The sequence below is a fragment of the Brachypodium distachyon genome, chromosome 4, assembly GCF_000005505.3.
Source record: "Brachypodium distachyon strain Bd21 chromosome 4, Brachypodium_distachyon_v3.0, whole genome shotgun sequence".
Classification (NCBI taxonomy): domain Eukaryota; kingdom Viridiplantae; phylum Streptophyta; class Magnoliopsida; order Poales; family Poaceae; genus Brachypodium; species Brachypodium distachyon.
The window spans coordinates 4,994,815-5,012,348 of NC_016134.3; the positions used below are offsets into that span (position 1 = coordinate 4,994,815).

The following is a 17,534-nucleotide window of genomic DNA, read 5'->3' on the forward strand; positions in this document are numbered from 1 at the left end:
CCCAGGAAGATGCAGAACTGTGATGGTCAACCGACCGTGGAAAAGAGGCACATGCTCTGTTACATTTCAGAGATAAATTGCATTTCCTAATTTCACACAGGAAGATGAAGTAAGAACCCTTTGGCCCTAGTGAACTACATAAATGTTGTTGTTTACATGAAATTATTAACCAGCTGTCTTCAGCAATTATACTGTAAATATTTACCTGCATGGACAATAATACACAAGAGCCATATTTTAATTTGATCCATCATCGGAACCAGATGCAGGACACCTAAATCAATTAAGTACCTGTTCAAATGTGAAATATACTACTCCTTACTACTCAGCTTAAGATGATCAACTAAAACCGTATGTTTCTGTGGGAACTTGAAAGCAACACTTGATAGTACTGTCAGAAGAATCAGCTTAAGATGATCAATTGGGCATTAAGTGCATCACTTTGCAGGAAGATACAGTATTTTATTTGTTCATGATGCAAATGTACACATGCCAATGCAAAAAGTAGCAAATTCAAAATGAGAGACTACAACTCTGTTTACGCATACTGATTAGTGATCATCAATCATTCAAGCAAGTTTATAAGAAAGTGTCCCAAAGCTGGTGTAGATAGAAATGCTCATAGACCCTGACCACAAAACATGAAATAATTCCTGAGACACACCACTACACAGATAAACCACGTGAATATACGCAAAATTTTCACTTCATTGCATCGTGGCAGTTGATTCATCATGTAGCCATACAGCTAGATAGCAACCTCAGCATTACGAGTTGCATACTGATATGGATGTAAAAAGAGGATGGAACATAGTAATAAGAAAGTGAACTCTTTCACTGGGCCCTTGTGGCATAGATCAAGGAAATGGCAGCCACCATGGTTGTGGTGGCGGCATACACCCACGCCCAGATTCCACCCTTCTTCCTCTTTTGCGCTTCAGCCACTGCGAGCTGCAGCTGCTCAGCCTCATTGGTGAGGTCTTTGATCTTCCCATTCTTTTCCTTGAGTGCCACCCTCAGCTCCCCAATCTCACTGTCCATTTTACCATTGCAGTTCTCCAGTGCCTCAATTTTTGACCTCAGCTGCCCTGCTTCAGCCTTCTCAGCATCCAGTGCTTTCTGAACTGAATTCTTCTCACTATGCAGACACAAACGCTTGGCATCAACTTCATCATAGGATGTTTGGAGCTGTGACATGGAAACGTGGAGCTCCTCCAGCTCAGCCCTCAGCTTAATGGCCTGAGCATCCTTCTCACGTGTTGCTCCCTCAGCTGCTTCCTTGTCAGCCTGGATTTCCCCCACTTTCCTCTTGAGGTTCTCCAATTCCTTCAGGACCTCAGCCTTCTCAGCATCAAATGACTTGATAGCAGCCTCCTTTGCCTTCACTAATGCATCCAATTCAATCCTCAGCCTCTCAACCTCCGCTGCAGACAAGCTGTGTTTCTTCTCTGCTGCGGTGACCTCTGATCGGAGCTTATCGCTTTCGCCCTTCAGCAAATCAAACTCCCTCTTCTTCGCCATCATCTCAGCCTCTAAACCCCCTGTCTTGGTCACAGCCACTGCGAGCTCTGTTTCCAAAGAGGTCACCCTCGCATCCATCTCCGCCTTCTTGAATCCCAGCAGCTTCAACTCCTCCACCTTTGCTTTCACCACTCCCTCCATTTCCACCCGGTACGCCTCTGCCTCTTTCTTGAATTCCTGGAAGCTTCTCTCCACCTCTGCTTTCTGGCTCGAGACCGCCCGAACTGCCTCCTTGGTCTCCTCCAATTGCTTCACGAGTTCGTCGTTCTGACTGAACAGCTCGGAATTGTTCCCCTCCAACTCTGCCATCATGGCCGCCAGGCTCGAGACCTTGTTGGATATGGACGCTACCTCGGCCTCCTTCACCCGGAGAAGTTCCAGGAACCGGACCTTCTCCCCCGCGGCCGCCTCAAGGCGCGCGTTGGCCTCGTCCTTGGCGCTCGCTTCAAGAGCGGCTTTGGATTCGGCGAGCCTGAGGGAGTCCTGGACGGCGTCGAGGCGCGCCCGGAGCGCGGCGGCCTCGTCGGCGGCGGCGCGGAGTGGCGCGGCGAGCGCGGCCCTCGCGACGGCGCGCTCGGAGGCGGCGAGCGCGTCCCCGTCGGCAGAGAGCTCGTCGAGGCGCGCCGTGAGCGCCGCCACCTGGCCGCGCCGCTCCACCGCCTCCCTGAGGAGCATGGTGTTGAGCGTCTTGAGCTGCTCCGCCTTCCGGTCCCGCTCCGGCGACGAGTCCCGCTTCTCCTCCGTCGCGTACGCCTCCGCCATCCCCGGGGCCGGCGCGGCGTGGTCGAGGCCGTGGCCGTTGCCGTTGCCGTTGGCGGCGGCGGCGGCGGCGTGGGAGGACTTCTTCTTGGCCATGGCTATCCTAGGGTTCTCGTGTGGCTGAAATGCGACGGCTTTCGGGCCGGATATAAGCAGCGGAAGCGTTCCACTGACCAGTGGGTCATTCTTATTTGGCCCCACGTGTCGGCGAGAAAGTAACGGTGGGGCCTGGGTGCTACGAGGTGACCGTTGGGGAGGCGAGGAGTTTGAAATGGAAATATGGACGGACGGCTGAGATCCGCCGTAGCCCGTAGGCTTATCCCGTGCAGCGCCACATTAAAATCGAACCAGGAAATACTTGTGTGATGCACAGCAAAGGACTGGCCGTGTCACATGGTACAACGCGAGCGAGATACAAATCTCGTACGGTCTTGTATTTTCTAGATATAAGTATTTTTCACGAGCGAGACAAGGAAGCAAATGTCAAGTTAAAGACGTCTGGCGTCGAACTGTGTGAACTCCACGCAACATCCTACAATTAAAGAGGGAGGGGAGAGGAGCGAAGACAAATAAAACCGAGAAAATTATGATGCAAAAACAAAACAAAACTTGAAGGGGAATCAAATTATTATAAACTTAATATCTTCTGTTCAAAATTTCAAATTATTTACCCATAAAAATATTATGGATTAATGTGAATTTGATAAAATTTGAAAATCACCTTTTTCTATGTTTTCATTTTCAAAATTCCCATGGTTGAGCCATTTTTTTTTACAATTTTCAAGATTATTTCAAAATCACGGTAGTTTCTAATTTCCCCTTAGTTCCAGGTTCCCTATTTTTCCTTGTAAATTCCTATTCTTAAATTTTTTAAATCCTAATCATTTCCTGAAATTTCATTATTTGTCTGCATTTTTTTTTTATTTTCCTGATTTTTCCACATTTTGCTGTTATTTTTAAAATTCGACGGTACCAACAATTTTTAGTGACTGACGCAACTGATAGAGTGAGAATTTGACGTTAATAAAGTGGAGAGACAAAAAGTATACCCAAAAAAATGTGCAAAACTATTCCCAAGTGAGTAAGTTTCTGCAATGAAGTTCTAGCCACGATCCTTTTCAGATGTTAGAACAACGCAGTCCTATCGTCCGGAGTACAAAATCAGTTGTCCGGTTGCTAAACTGTCGTCCGAAGTACAAAATCAGTTGTCCGGTTGCTAAACTGTGTTGCACCGAGCTTATTTGATAATTTGCTTAGAAAAAATACATACGAAAACATGTAAAAGTTCCAGCCAAAAACCGAAAATGAAAATGACAAAATCAGATGAACCAAGCCGAATTACGAAATCGACCGACGTACTTGCGGATCCCGTAAAATTTACACGCTGTGCACGTTTATGCAGCTTTTTATCCGGAAACGATTTCAGATTCGTCAGCAAGGTGTGGAAAACGGAAGAGGAACATAGACACACAGGGGAGAACCGGAGAAACGGACAGAAACCGAGAAAGTGCTAGAGAGAGATATCGATGGGGACTGGACCAACCGCTCCTGCCGCCTCCGGCCACCGCGGCTCTCTCCTCCTCGCCCTGCTCCTCGGCGCCGCCGCCGCGTTCCTCCCACTAGCCGAGCCGTCCTGCCCGCGAGGTCTCGTGTAGTTCTGTCGTACCTTTCCCCTTTTTACTTGCGTCTAGAGTTTCCTAGAACTTCCGTACTCGATTAATACTTCATATTACTTGCTAAGATCAAATGTTTACGACCCGTAGAGCCGATAGGAGGGGTAAATTTTAGATATCAGTGGGGGTTTGAGCTAGTTCTGAGTAAATTCCGCACCAGATCCAGCAAGCACTGTACAGTAGACAGACAACTCAGTTCTAGCAAGTGCAAACAGAGTAAACTGTATGTGCTATATCCAGCCAAGTACATAACTGTATGTGCTGTATCCAGCCAAAGTAATCTCAGGCCAAGCAAGTGCTAACTGCGTCTATTGTTGCATCCATCCAGACAATTCACTGGTGAAAGACATAAACCAAATGCATCAAAGCGACTATGGAAGGAAAGGATTCTCGCATATAACCATCGCCGGCGCACTAGCTCACGGAATGAGGGAGGTGGGCGAGGAATGAATCCAAGAACCCAACTGTACTTGAATTTTCGCATTCTGTGGTGATATAAATTTATGTAGTTACTGTGATGCACTCATGTATAGATATGTTTTCTATGGTCAATTTGTACTCTTCGATGTGCTGATCTAAATGGAGCTGTTCTTTCCTGCTTATATGTGAAATTTTTTCCTCTAGGTGGAGGTGTGGCTGCAGACATTTGGTCCAGGGCAAAGGACGCCGATCCACAGGCACTCGTGCGAGGAGGTCTTTGTTGTCCTCAAAGGGAGAGGCACGCTCTTACTGGGGTCGACCTCACTGCAGTACCCAGGGACACCTCAAGAGATACCTGTCTTTCAGAATAGCACGTTCACGGTTCCTGTAAATGATCCACACCAGGTAAAGAGGAGGGTTGCAATGATGTTTTTAACTGCATGTGATGTCTCCTGATCCTTATCTGCATGACCCTGCTAAATTTATGTCATGTAACCATGGCAGAATTTCAAGATTATGTTCACTTCACTTTGGTGGGATGGAGAATTGACTTGTGTAGTGTTTACACCATGTTATTCTTGATTGCAGGTTTGGAACTCTGATGAGCACGGAGACTTGCAGGTGCTTGTGATCATATCACGCCCACCTGTCAAGATGTATGTATACCTCAATTGAATGCTGTGTCCTGTAGTTGACAACATAAAATGGATTGATTTGTTCATGCTCATCAGTAGAGTAACTTCTGTGAAGTTTGATACACACAATGTTCTCAAAACATTTTATCCCAAAACCGCTGAATATTCAGTTTCTAAACAACAACAACAACTAAGCCTTTTGTCCCAAGCAAGCTGGGATAGGCTGAATATTCAGTTTCGAAACAACAACAACAACAATTAAGCCTTTTGTCCCAAGCAAGTTGGGATAGGCTGAATATTCAGTTCTGAAAAAAACTCACTTTTCAAGAGAAAAACAAAAAATCGGTCTAGAATTTCTGACATTATAGTTCCTTCAAAACCCAGAATTTAGAGTCATAATCATAGTAAAAATCTAAGGAGCACTACTACTTGTAGTACTGCTAACATGGGGATCATGGGCCATCATATAGAGATCAGCCTACAGAAATGGTCTAGACTAGTTTTGATTGGAAACTGACTGGTTTTCTCTCTTTTTTCAAACACTGAATGTACTGAGTACATATATACTGTGAACCTTTGCATTTTTTTTATGGTTTATCTAAGCATTACCTTCACTAAAGAGTTTTTTTTGGAAGACCAGGGATCTCTCCCCGGTTCCATTTTATTAGAATGAAACCAAACACACGCACTCAAAGGAGTTATTATCACAGCTTCATAGACATGCCTAGCAGTAGTTTGTTATAACAAACTAAATCAATACAGAAGGCAAACGGCAGTGATACCTTTGTTATCCCTAGCATACTGCTAGGCATGGTCATGACAAATAACCATGTTACAGTAGTTCGCTATTAACAAATAATCATGCCTTTGTTAATTACTTGCAGCATACAGTAAGCGTCCCTAGTTTTTTATAAGTGTCCCTAGTATCAAGCGTGTTATTTAGTCTCTTAAGTTTCCTTGGTCAACATTGATGGCGAAGTCACTAGGAGGCATCCTACCTGCAGAAAGTATAAACAAAATATTGACAACTTCCAAATCTTGAAAACTACATGCCCGTACGAAAATTAGTCTGCCTGATGTTGTGTCCAGTTGTCACACATTTACATCTTGATTGCACATGAGCAATGCATCTATGAGTACTAAAAACAGCTCTTCAAAATGTTGATTGTTGCAGATTTACGTATGATGATTGGAGCATGCCTCATACGGCAGCAAAACTGAAGTTCCCCTATTTCTGGGATGCGGACTGCTTGCCAGCACCTAAAGATGAATTGTAGATTGTAAAGCACTTATGGCAGCTTCATTCAAGGTGCCAATGAACTGCGATCCACACCCGCTCCCTTTTCTGTATATCTGTAATGCCCTTTCTATCCAAACAACAGTATTATCATGGCTAGGTAGTTCAGAGCTTCTGCAAAGTTTTGCATTGCGCTATGTTCGAGAACGCAAGTTTCTTGGATCTCCCTCGAATCAACATTGTTCTCTGTATGGTTAGTTATTTTCACCCTTACCATGCAGATTTCATGCCGAATCCTAAAGAAAATTCCAACTCGATCTTTGTCCTACCTCCCATCCCATCTTATGGCTAATATGATTACCCCTCAAATGTGATAAAGACGGTCTAACCTGTGCATGCCCGGTGAAGCAGAATGAAGTATGAACAACTTGTCGAGCCGACAACATATCAACAAGATTAATGAAGGTGCTTTTCCAATTTTCCCGCCGATGAATCCGTGCAGCAATTTTTATGAACAGTAGTGAATCGGATGGATGAGAGCTCTGAAAAACATTTCGTTTCGGAAGCAATTCTGCTGGTAAGTCTGAAACCCATAGGTGAGGACTGAAGCTTCTCTGAAACGTTGAGTTTTCTTCGGGGCCCGTGGGCTGACAAACGCCCGAGGCCCAAACGATCACACAACCATGTCCACGTCATCGATCCGCGCCCCTCTTCTTGAACCAATGAGCAGCCTCCATTCCCAGTCCCACGGATCGACCAATGAGCAGTTCTCCCAGCCACGTCACCGATCCGCACCGCAACCTCTCCACCAATCAGCGGCTCGCAACCCCCTCGCCATTCCTCCTATATAAATCCCCCTCCCGCAGTCCCCGTCCCATCATCAAATCCCCAAATCGGCAATTCCCCTTCCCCGCAGCTAACAGATCCCCCCTCGAACCAGCTCCCCAAAGCACAGCAGCCATGTCGGGCCGCGGCAAGGGAGGCAAGGGCCTGGGCAAGGGCGGCGCGAAGCGGCACCGGAAGGTGCTCCGGGACAACATCCAGGGCATCACGAAGCCGGCGATCAGGAGGCTGGCGCGGCGTGGCGGCGTGAAGCGCATCTCCGGGCTCATCTACGAGGAGACCCGCGGCGTGCTCAAGATCTTCCTCGAGAACGTCATCCGCGACGCCGTCACCTACACGGAGCACGCCCGCCGCAAGACCGTCACCGCCATGGACGTCGTCTACGCGCTCAAGCGCCAGGGACGCACCCTCTACGGCTTCGGAGGCTGAGCGGCAGGGCGGCCTGCTGGGTTGTGCTAGGATCTAGGGTTGCGATGGAGTTCTGCGGTAGCTTATGCTGTCCTGTTTGTGTAGTAGTAGCTGTGCTGTGTAATGGGTTCAACTTCGAACTGGAAACAGATGTGGTTATTTCTTTCTGATTATTACTCCGTACTGTGCTGTACTGTTCGACAACTCAACCATCTTGATTTACTGACGATTTTCTTTGCCTTCTGTGTGCATCAAGAGATTTGACTCAGTATTCAATTGCTTGGTGACCTTGTTTAACCCATGCTTGCCCCGGAGTAGTTAACATTCAGGAACAGGGTGTGAAATCTGGAGAATGTACGCATGCGTGTTCAGGCTGCTACTGATGACTTGAGCTATGTCAATTGGGATGCCTGTCGGTTTTACAAGTTCTAATTCTCTTCGACGACGTTGTGCTTTGGGTAGAATTGTCACACAAATTCAGGACAAAGTATCATCTTGCTAGAATGACTTCAGAATTTCTTTTCGTATTTCGGAATGCAGGTTTTTTCTGAAACTTGATTACTGACACTAATCATGTGAATGAAAAATGAGCATTGGCAATTGGATGATCTGTGGGTGAGAAATGAATGCCATCCAAGTAGTACTATCATTGTTGACACCCATGATGATAATCAGAGTTTTGTCTCTCCATTCAATCTGAGAAACCTCACCAAATTCAGATTATCTCCTGAAGGGTGTCCAAGACCTTTGCAAAGTTCAAGTGATAGGCCAACCTAACTGCTGCATTCTGCAGCAAACGAGCCAGTTCTACCACACTCCTATGAACAATTTGCCTTCAGTGTTCCTCCGCAGATGCTCCAAGGACCTTATGGATATATCTGTAACGATGAGCCCTGATTTTTCTGTCCTGCTGCAGCTGCCACCACCAATCTGTAAACATGTTCATATCTGCGCTAAACAATTAGGACATGGAGTATAGTAGTGGCAACATATTCGTATCTGCATGTCCTCTCCGATCTCTTCTCTTTCTTTCCCTATCTCAGGAACTTCTATGAACCCTACCTTTGAATCCTATCAATGCACTAGCATTCTTTTAGATCCCACAGGATTTAGGTAGTTCGGTAATATTTATCTTGTGTGAAGTCTACCTAGAATTCGTGATGTCTCCCATTCCTATAGCAGACTTTGTTAATACCACATAGTATTTTTTTTTGTTCTATGCATGTGTAGTGCATTCTTTCATAACCCATGAGCCCAACTTCCCGCTGTTCTAAGCACTCCGAATCTCAAAACTGAAAGCAACGGAATGCTTTGTACCTATAGTCAAGACCTTGTGACACATGCATTTATACATGTGGTACACGTCGTGCTATAAATGATTTACTGACCGAGAGTTTTCATCGATAGCTTATATTACAGTCAAAACAATTGGGGATGAGTACATAACTAGGCCTAGCTACTTATGCCAAGTTTGTGGTAGAGTTAAACTGTGATATTTGGACATAAATTTCCAGCAAAAAGGTATACTTTTCGTCCCTCAACTTATGGAAAAGTATGCGAATGGTGATTCAACTTTTTTTCCGTATACGCACCATCTCTCAACTGTCCAAATCAAACACAAATAGTCCCTGATGCAATCAAAAGTGATACTGCTAACAAGATGTCATGATTTTCGCCCCAGAACACAGGGAGAGAGAGAATGTATTTAAAATAGTTTTCTTGTTTGATTTTTGTTATGGTGTGACCATGATATCAGTGCTCTTTTCCTTTTCTTTTCTTTTTTGTGCTGTGCTATTCTTTAATATTGTGTCATGGTTACAGACCCTTGTTTGATTTTGCTAGATTAACGCGAGAAATGAAAGCTGTGCTGAAGTCCTTTTGCCAGGGTAAATTTCAAGCGATATGACCATTCTCTTTTGTCAATCTGATTCATTATCTGATTTGAGTTGCATGTTGCCTCTCGGAGACAGACGGGAGAACGGATGATGATGATGGCCAGGCTTTCAATTATGTCTGCAATACTGCCTGGTGGTAGGCAGGAGTTTGCACTAATGATGCTTAACTCTCTGCCCACTCGTTTCCAGCCTCCGAATTGTCTTGGATTTCATTTTGGTGTGTTGAAATCTGCTGCTTGTGTATTGAACTGAACGATGACCCCTGTTTGAAGATTCATGATAAATTTCTTTGGTTTGCTAATATGTGCTAATTTTCTCGTGCCATCCAAATTGGTAAACTGAAAGAATACAAGTGAATATCTGTGTCTGATACTACTAACAGTTACCCGATGTCACACATACACCCAGAACAAAAGAACGTTAGTGGCAAATTCATCATTTTCAGCTTCTGCTGCTGTTTTTCTTATCGTCTCCTTCCGTCCAATATTCTCTGCTGAACACCCAGAACAAAAGAACGTTAGTGGCAAATTCTCTGCTGTTGTTTTTAACCGATGATCATCTCCTTTCTTCAAACAATAGCTAAGAGCCTAAGACGCATGCATGAAAACAAGAATCCTGTCCTAGAATTCAAATAGACAGATATGCTAGTGTACTTCAACTGGCATATGATCAGATAGACATACAACAGATACAAGGTTATGTTCGAGTCCGGATTGAAACTAAACACAACTCTGCCACGTAGTATCACATTGTCCCGCAAATCTCCGTATGACAGACGATAGACAAATGGTTTGGCAAGCTATGTATATGCATGCCATGGACCACATTTTGACAGATGGCTACAACGACGGGGGCCAATCATCATGGCCAAACAAGCTAGGCTGACCGGCTTCTGAATCTCCTTATTTCAGAAATTACTGTGTAGCTAACCGCAGTCCAAATCTCATGTAAATATATCCAATTTGTTGGACCACCTCCCAAGTCATGCTTCAGAACTGCTTCTTGGAATCAGGTTCAGACTGTATCCTCTTGCCGACTTGTTCGAGCGGAAGTTTTAGGTGGTCCATTCCTGACAAATGGATATGTATTAGCAGCTGTTACTGCTAAGATAAGTTATTTCCTTTTGAATAGTAAGGAGACAAGGGGAATGAATCACGCTTGTTTTTGTTGTGATGTTTGGTGCTTGCTCTTAGCAAGTGTCTGTAACCATAAGTTCTTTCTTATAATGAATGGGCAGATCTTCTGCCTTTTGCTTAAAAAGAAGAAACAAAAAGAATCACACTCTTGTGATAAATAACAATGCATAATCCCCTGGAATCCCTGGAAGCCATTAGAATCGGCGAATCCCTGACGTTTTCGGAAGATACCCAATATAAGTAAATTGGGAGGACCTTTGATTCTTCTTATTACCCCTTAGTTATGGAATCTAGAAACATTGTTGAAAGATGAGACTTCCACTCCAAGATATATAACTTCTAACGAAACGTCAGGATTACATACATCAGAGAAAGATGTTTAGCTGTGGCTATTGTTCCTTGAACATCAGATAGCCTTGCTAAACAAATGCAGGGACATTTTATACTCGCATGTGCAGGGTGCCTGACCTTCAACCCTGGTGCTAAACAAATGTCGTTCTTAGCGTGACCGCAACAATGGCAATGATCGATGTCCTGAAAAAGTAGTGGCAACATATCTCTCCGATCTTTTCTCTTGCTCCTCCTATCTCAAACTTCTATGAACCCTACCTTTGAATCCTATCAATGCACTATAATTCTGTGAAATACCACAGGATTTAGGTAGTTCGGTAATTTTTATCGTGTGTGAACTCTACCTAGAATTTGTGATGTCTCCCATTCCTATAGCAGACTTTGTTAATACCACCTTGTATGTTTTGCTCTATGCATGTGTAGTGCATTCTTCATAACTCATGAGCCTAGTGCATCTCAAAATTGAAAGCATGGGATGCTTACTTATAGTCAAGACCTTGCGACACATGCATTAATTGACACATGTGGTGCACGGCATACTATAAATGATTCATCATGGAAGGTGGCAAGAAAAAAAAAGGGTTGTTTCGAGTCGTCCTATGTACATGTATGCAACTGGGTGCTGTTTTCTTTGACTATTTCTATTTGTACATGTACCATTATGTCAAAAAGTCCATATCAATTATGGAAGGAATGTAAAGAATCAAGTGGGCTATGTACTTATTGATAATTAACAATTAGACACAATTAACTTGGCACACGGGTAACTTGACAGGTAGGCACGGGTAACTTGGCAAGTAGGAATGGCTACCTAACAATTAGGCACGTACGCTTAAACTTGCCAAGTATGAATGCCTAATCTGACAAGTAGGCATGGATAATCTGGCATGCAGATCTAACCCCAAGTATGGCAATTAGACATGGGTAACCTGGCAAGCACGCACGGATAAAAAGCCAATTAGGCATGGATAACCTGGCAAGTATGAAGTATGAACCGGTAACCTGACAAATATGCACGAATAACCTGACACTTAGGCACGGGTAATCTGGCAAGCATGAAGTTTGAACCTGGCAAATTGGTAACCTGCTAAGTAGTCACAAGTAACCTGACAAGTATGCACGAGTAACCCGATAAGTAGGGGTTGATGAGCCGTAAGTAGATGTTGATAAAATTGCAAATACATGTCCATAAGTCCACAAGTAGGCTCATGTAAATCAACAAGTAGGCCAGATAAGCCAGTAGATTGGCAACTTACAAGTCGGTCAAATTGGCATGTAGGACAATAAAACCGACTAGTAGGTGTGGAAAATCCGGCAACTAGTCGCGAATAGATTGGACAAGTAGGTGTCGATTAATTATGAGGATACCTTTTGTCAATTTCTTTGTCGAATTCTATTCATGGATTTGTGATCATCATGGTCTTCCATGGAGGTTTTCTTGTTGGGGAAAAAGAACATGAAGGAGAGATTGAGAATTCATGGGATAAGGGACGTGCATAAATGTTGCTCCGTATGTGATATGCTGGGTTGGTGGGCTGGCGCAGAGCTGGGTTGGCGGGGGAGGGTTTTTCGGAGCGGATTCTTTCTTCTCAGAAATCACAACCTACAAACCCCAAAAGGCCAATCCCCTCAGGGAAAAAGAAAACCCCAAAACCCTAGCGACCACAAAGCCCGTCTTCCAAAGTCTCAAAAGAAGGGAGCTGCAGCAGTGGTCTGCAGAGATGAGCAGGGCAGGTTCCAAGTCTCCTCGGCGCGTGTATTCGAGAACATTACTGGTCCGCCAACATTGGAAGCTTTAGCTTGCTGCGAGGCGCTTGCTGTGGCGAAGGATTTGCATGATCAAAAACTCTATATTGCTTCTGATGCATCGGCGGTTATTAAGGAGATAATAGTGGGAGCCGGTGTGAGTATAGCGTCATCATTCGAAAAATGGAGTTCGTAGTAGAGAGTTCGTAAATGTTATTTTTGTTCGCGATAATTTAGATGCTCGTAGTTCAGTGAAGGGTGTTCTTTCTCTTCGGCACGGCCGCCATGTTCGGCTCTCGAAGGCTATTTTGATTAATGAATAAAGCCGTGGTTTCCGCTAAAAAAAAACAAAAAAAACAAGCCTGTCTTCCTAGAACGCTCGCAGCACCATGTTGGCATCCACTAGCGGCGGCGGGGCGCTCTCGGCCCAGGACGCGGCGGCCCTCCAGGAGGGCATCGGGCTAGTCTTCGGGCTGTGGACGGCGTTGCAGATGGCAGTGGAGAACCAGTGGGGCGGCCGCGACTCCCGCGCCAAGGCAGACCAGTTCGCCGCATCCATCCTCTCCTGGTTCTCCAACTCTAAGGGTACTTAATTACTCCTCCTGCTCTTCCGCATCCTCAGAGAATTTTCTTCTGCAAGAAACGGAATTCCGGCCATGGTACGGTACAGATTCGGTGTTAAGTTAGCCTCCGCAACAGTTTCTTCTTGTCGGGGATTAGGGCCGGATTCGGTGGCAGAGAAACGACTATTTGATTTGTAGTCCTGGTTCAAATCGAATAGTTCTATGGAGTATAGATTCTATTCCATGCCAATAGTCTCACCAGCAATGTGGCATATTCATGGTATAGACCGATTAAACAATTTAATTTAGGTTAGAAAACTACCGAGCTTTGTTTAACCAATAGGAAAAATATCTACCTTTCTAATGATTTGCACCGCAGCTTCTTTATTCTGTTCAGCATTTACTTTAGTGGTCTATAATATTGAATTTTCTATTCTCATGTACTTGTATTTATGCTTCATTCAATTTATTGATATTCATACACTTCTCTTAATTAAGAATGTTTTTTTATTAGGAAAACCAATATCTTTTGCATTATCAGTTTATTAGGTAGTCCATGGGCGGATCTAGCACGTATCCTATGGGGCTAATGCCCCCACTCAATTTTGATATACCATTACAAATTTTAGATTTTCACCATTGATGCCTCCACTAATTTAAGTTATACCTTCTTGAGAATGTTTAAGTGCCCCCTCTCAAGTTTTCTCCTGGCTCCGCCCATGAGGTAGTCAGTTGATTTCATCTAGACCATAGGTTGGAAAAGTACATGTTTCGACAGTGTGCTTGTCGCTTGTCGGTTCGAATTTATTATTACATCTAATATTGGTCATGTTTCTGTTCCAGGTCCATTTTATTTTGATGACTTGGAGAATATGATGCATGACACAATATCTGAATCCTTCAGTGCTGACTTTGAGGATGATAGTGTTGAGGAGATAATTATTTCCTCTCTCCTACATGTTTAGCATCATCCATAAGCTTTTAATTTGATAAATTTGTTGTAGCCCTGAACTAGTTCTGGACCTTCTCATTGACTGTTCATGGTTACATGTGTATCTGTACATATAACTCTCATTAGAAAGAAGGGCTGGTCTTGATTTAGCATTCGTTGAGTGTAATTGGGCTCACAGCAAAATTTAGTTAGAATGTGCAGGTGTATGTTTCACTTCATTTTAGATGATACAGTAGGGTACTTTGTAGTGCCTGGCTTTTTCCGCAAGAAGTTGATCCTATTTTTTACCAGTTATTATGCACTAGAAGACCTTACCCTCCTTGGCACAATCTTAGATAGGTTTATTACCTTCTTTCTCATGTCAAATATGTGTTGAACACCTTAACTTATCTGCGCATATACATGCTTTGATCATGAAAATTCATGCTAGACAGGTAGCCTTAGAAGTATGGTTGTTCTATATGAACATTACTTGTAGTAGCTAATTTGTCTTCGGAATTGTATTCTAGACTCGTGTCGAGGATGGGAGTTGGGTATGGTGGTGTGACCCTGGCCCTTGGTATCCATGGGGAAAGTTGAGATAGTGTGTTGACCCCACCTGGCATCCTTGCCTGACTCCAGTCCCAGTCGGTCATGTGGGATGGCATTGCCCATGTTGTTGTTAGCTTGAAACAGTGAGAGGCCACTCGAAGGGAGTCAAGAAAATAAAAGTTTCCGATTCACACTAAGAAGTCACTCGCAAAAAGGAAATCCAACCTAATCTAAAAGCCATGGCAGCCGGTTATTGTATGAGCACAATAACTGCAACTCTGTTTTCCCATTCCTCTTGTCTATTGCAGTGCAGCAATACCACACTGATTCAATTCAAGACCTAGAGGTGACAGGCTGAAAGCCATGGGTAAGAAATTATTAATATGCATTCTCACAAATTTCACCATAAAGCGTCAAGCTCCTTCACCCACATCTTAAAAAACAAAGAAATCAAATCAGATCCAGTTGGGTTGACTTCTGTTACTTTTGGAGAGGAAGAAGGCGAGGCTATCATCTGAGGCAGAGGAGCAGTGATGGAGAAGCAAAATGCTGGGACAAGGTGGTCGGAGAAGTGGCTGAGGAGCTCACAATAGGTGGCGAGAAGAAAGGGGTGACTCAGGTGGATAGCAAGGAGGAGTTTGATTTTCTAGATCTATGAGATCTGAATTTGATTTGTGGAGGAGTAATGAATATCTGAAGTTGTGCCATTTTCTTGTGGCTGAAAGGGTTGACCTGTTCGGACCAAAGAACCATTAGGTTATTACCCAGTGGCCAGTTTCTACTTGTGGTTTTCCACTCTGGTCCTTTGTTCCGTCCCTACCTTCAGTAGCAGAAAGCTAAAACTTCTTAACCATAATTAAGAATATACTGTTTCTATTGGTTTATGTAAATTGTCTTCAGTTTGCTCTTACATTGCATGATATATGTTTATTAAGTTCATTGTTGTTTTGTGACGAGGAGGTTGCTGAGCAATTGTTGATTATGCATGAAGAATGCCTACAGAGCAACTATTCATCGATTGAGATGCTAAGGAATGCACATGTTCAAGGAAATGCGGCTTGACAAAGTAGACAGGTACTTACTGGTTGCAAATTTATTTTTTATCAAGTGATTTAAGTTTTTTTCCTGCCATGTAATATGTATTGTTCCTCTCTTCACATCTCATCCCACTTCTGCTGGAACATAGTACTCCGTATCAAAGATGTTCTCTCACAGTTCACTTCCAAAATGCTTTTGATAATTTGATCTATTAATTCTTGAAGAGGTATGCCTCATATGATTGTACTGTTGCTTTATTGGGGATAATTGGAGATTGCTAGCCTCAGTGTTATTTTGTGCCTCAGTGTTATTTTGTGCTCTCCTTGCATGTAAGAATATGGGATTCTTAACATTTTTTCGAATGTATTATATCTATGTAGGTGATTCCCTAAGATTCATTTAATGTTTGCAAGCTCAAGATCAACATGTAGAGCGTCCACATCATCAACTTCCCACTAAGATTTATTTACTGTTTTGCGAGCCTTACATGCAGAATGCCCACATCGTCATTCTCAACTCAACCAACTCCTAGCATCTGCATGGCCCAAAGAAAATTCTCGATCGTTCTTTGTCTGCTGCAGAAACACAAAATTTACCCATGTTCTCTCTCCTTTCATGAACTAAACAATATGTTACAACTAGAATGGACCTTATTTAAAAAAAAAGGAAAGGCTGTAGAAAGCATACATGGGCAAGCTCCGGATCGCTGAAAACGAACTGCACTAGCAAAGTACACTTAAATCATGGTTCTTGCTTTCACAACATGTGCTTCAGAACAAATTATTTTGGCTGTGCGGCACAGTATATTTGCTCACCACCTGCAATAAAACAGCCTCAATTCACTAAACATTCCGGTACACAAATTGCATTGCAGTTGTTGCAGTGCGAAATTAACAATTTTAACATCATGAACTGAATTCTTCAGTTGGAAAGTGCCAGACACAGATTTCATGGTAGCAATTTCTTTTATATCATCACCAGTTGTCAGCAGGAATCCCAGTTGCATCTACTATCTTTTCATTTATAAATAGCAAGCTTACTTAGTTTCTTCCTACTGTGCAGTTAAAGGAGGAAGGATGATTATTTGTCTAAGTAATCGCGGGGTCGACAGGGTTTGAAGACGACGATAGCTTGTGTCAGTGAGAAACATGGCTAAGATGTTCTATGAGGTATCAGAGGCACCGGGAATGCAAACTATAGGTTTTATTTATTTTTTGAGAAAGCTCAAATGATTAACAGTACGATGCATGTAGTCTAAAGAAAAAAAATCATTGTTCGAAAACCAAGATAAAATACAAACAGTATACTTGATATCTGAACTTACTATGTTAATGAAAAAAATATATAACTGCACTCGTATATTGTTTTCCTACGCTCCGTATAAAAACAAAATTAGGCTTAGCTACCTCGCGTATAGCAATGCAAGGGACACACCATCGTGACCGTCAAAGTGCATCAGATCTCTCTCACTATATTGTGTCTTCCCAAGTGGATCAGTAATAATACAACAACCAACTCTCCCTTTTCGAAAGAAGAAAGTACAACACCCAACTGGGCAACCAAAATTTCAGTCTTGAATAAATACGTACGCATTTATATGTTTGGCCTTTAATTTCACCACGTATACATCTATTTATATATGTGGTTGTTGAAGCGCATAAATGTAAGTCATTAACATGTGTGCACATACATAAATTACACACTCTGAGGCATGCATCATGCAGTTATAATTCAAAAAAATTGTTTGTGTACGTCGTGTTGAATCGATGTTTTGGGAAGCATAGCGAGTGGTAGCTGGATTTATTTGGAAAAGGAGGCACCGGGAA

General features: G+C 43.3%; 3 protein-coding genes and 1 pseudogene across 3 annotated transcripts; 3 read left to right on the forward strand and 1 right to left on the reverse strand.

Annotated features, from left to right (window-relative positions):
• Nucleotides 1-606: 606 nt before the first annotated feature.
• Nucleotides 607-2,413, reverse strand: LOC100826060 (myosin heavy chain, cardiac muscle isoform). Its single transcript, XM_003575814.4, has one exon. The coding sequence runs from the start codon at nucleotides 2,374-2,376 to the stop codon at nucleotides 835-837; it is 1,542 nt and encodes a 513-aa protein (XP_003575862.1). The 5' UTR covers nucleotides 2,377-2,413; the 3' UTR covers nucleotides 607-834.
• Nucleotides 2,414-3,701: 1,288 nt separating this feature from the next.
• Nucleotides 3,702-6,559, forward strand: LOC100830045 (auxin-binding protein 4). The gene is made up of 5 exons (XM_003575822.4): nucleotides 3,702-3,924; nucleotides 4,282-4,388; nucleotides 4,578-4,778; nucleotides 4,962-5,029; nucleotides 6,183-6,559. The coding sequence occupies exons 1-5, from the start codon at nucleotides 3,807-3,809 to the stop codon at nucleotides 6,283-6,285; spliced, it is 597 nt and encodes a 198-aa protein (XP_003575870.1). The 5' UTR covers nucleotides 3,702-3,806; the 3' UTR covers nucleotides 6,286-6,559.
• Nucleotides 6,560-7,107: 548 nt separating this feature from the next.
• On the forward strand, nucleotides 7,108-7,732 carry LOC104584388 (histone H4). The gene has a single exon (XM_014902795.2). The coding sequence runs from the start codon at nucleotides 7,206-7,208 to the stop codon at nucleotides 7,515-7,517; it is 312 nt and encodes a 103-aa protein (XP_014758281.1). The 5' UTR covers nucleotides 7,108-7,205; the 3' UTR covers nucleotides 7,518-7,732.
• A 5,281-nt stretch (nucleotides 7,733-13,013) lies between these two features.
• LOC100837504 lies at nucleotides 13,014-16,100 on the forward strand (annotated as a pseudogene).
• Nucleotides 16,101-17,534: the final 1,434 nt, after the last annotated feature.

Excerpts from the sequence above, each read along its gene's own strand:
- LOC100826060 (XM_003575814.4), bottom strand. The coding sequence starts at position 2,376 with ATGGCCAAGAAGAAGTCCTCCCACGCCGCCGCCGCCGCCGCCAACGGC.
- LOC100830045 (XM_003575822.4), top strand. The coding sequence starts at position 3,807 with ATGGGGACTGGACCAACCGCTCCTGCCGCCTCCGGCCACCGCGGCTCT. Across the intron at positions 3,925-4,281 it reads CGAGCCGTCCTGCCCGCGAG|ACAATTCACTGGTGAAAGAC; the intron begins GTCTCGTGTAGT and ends GCATCCATCCAG. Across the intron at positions 4,389-4,577 it reads TAGCTCACGGAATGAGGGAG|GTGGAGGTGTGGCTGCAGAC; the intron begins GTGGGCGAGGAA and ends TTTTTCCTCTAG.
- LOC104584388 (XM_014902795.2), top strand. The coding sequence starts at position 7,206 with ATGTCGGGCCGCGGCAAGGGAGGCAAGGGCCTGGGCAAGGGCGGCGCG.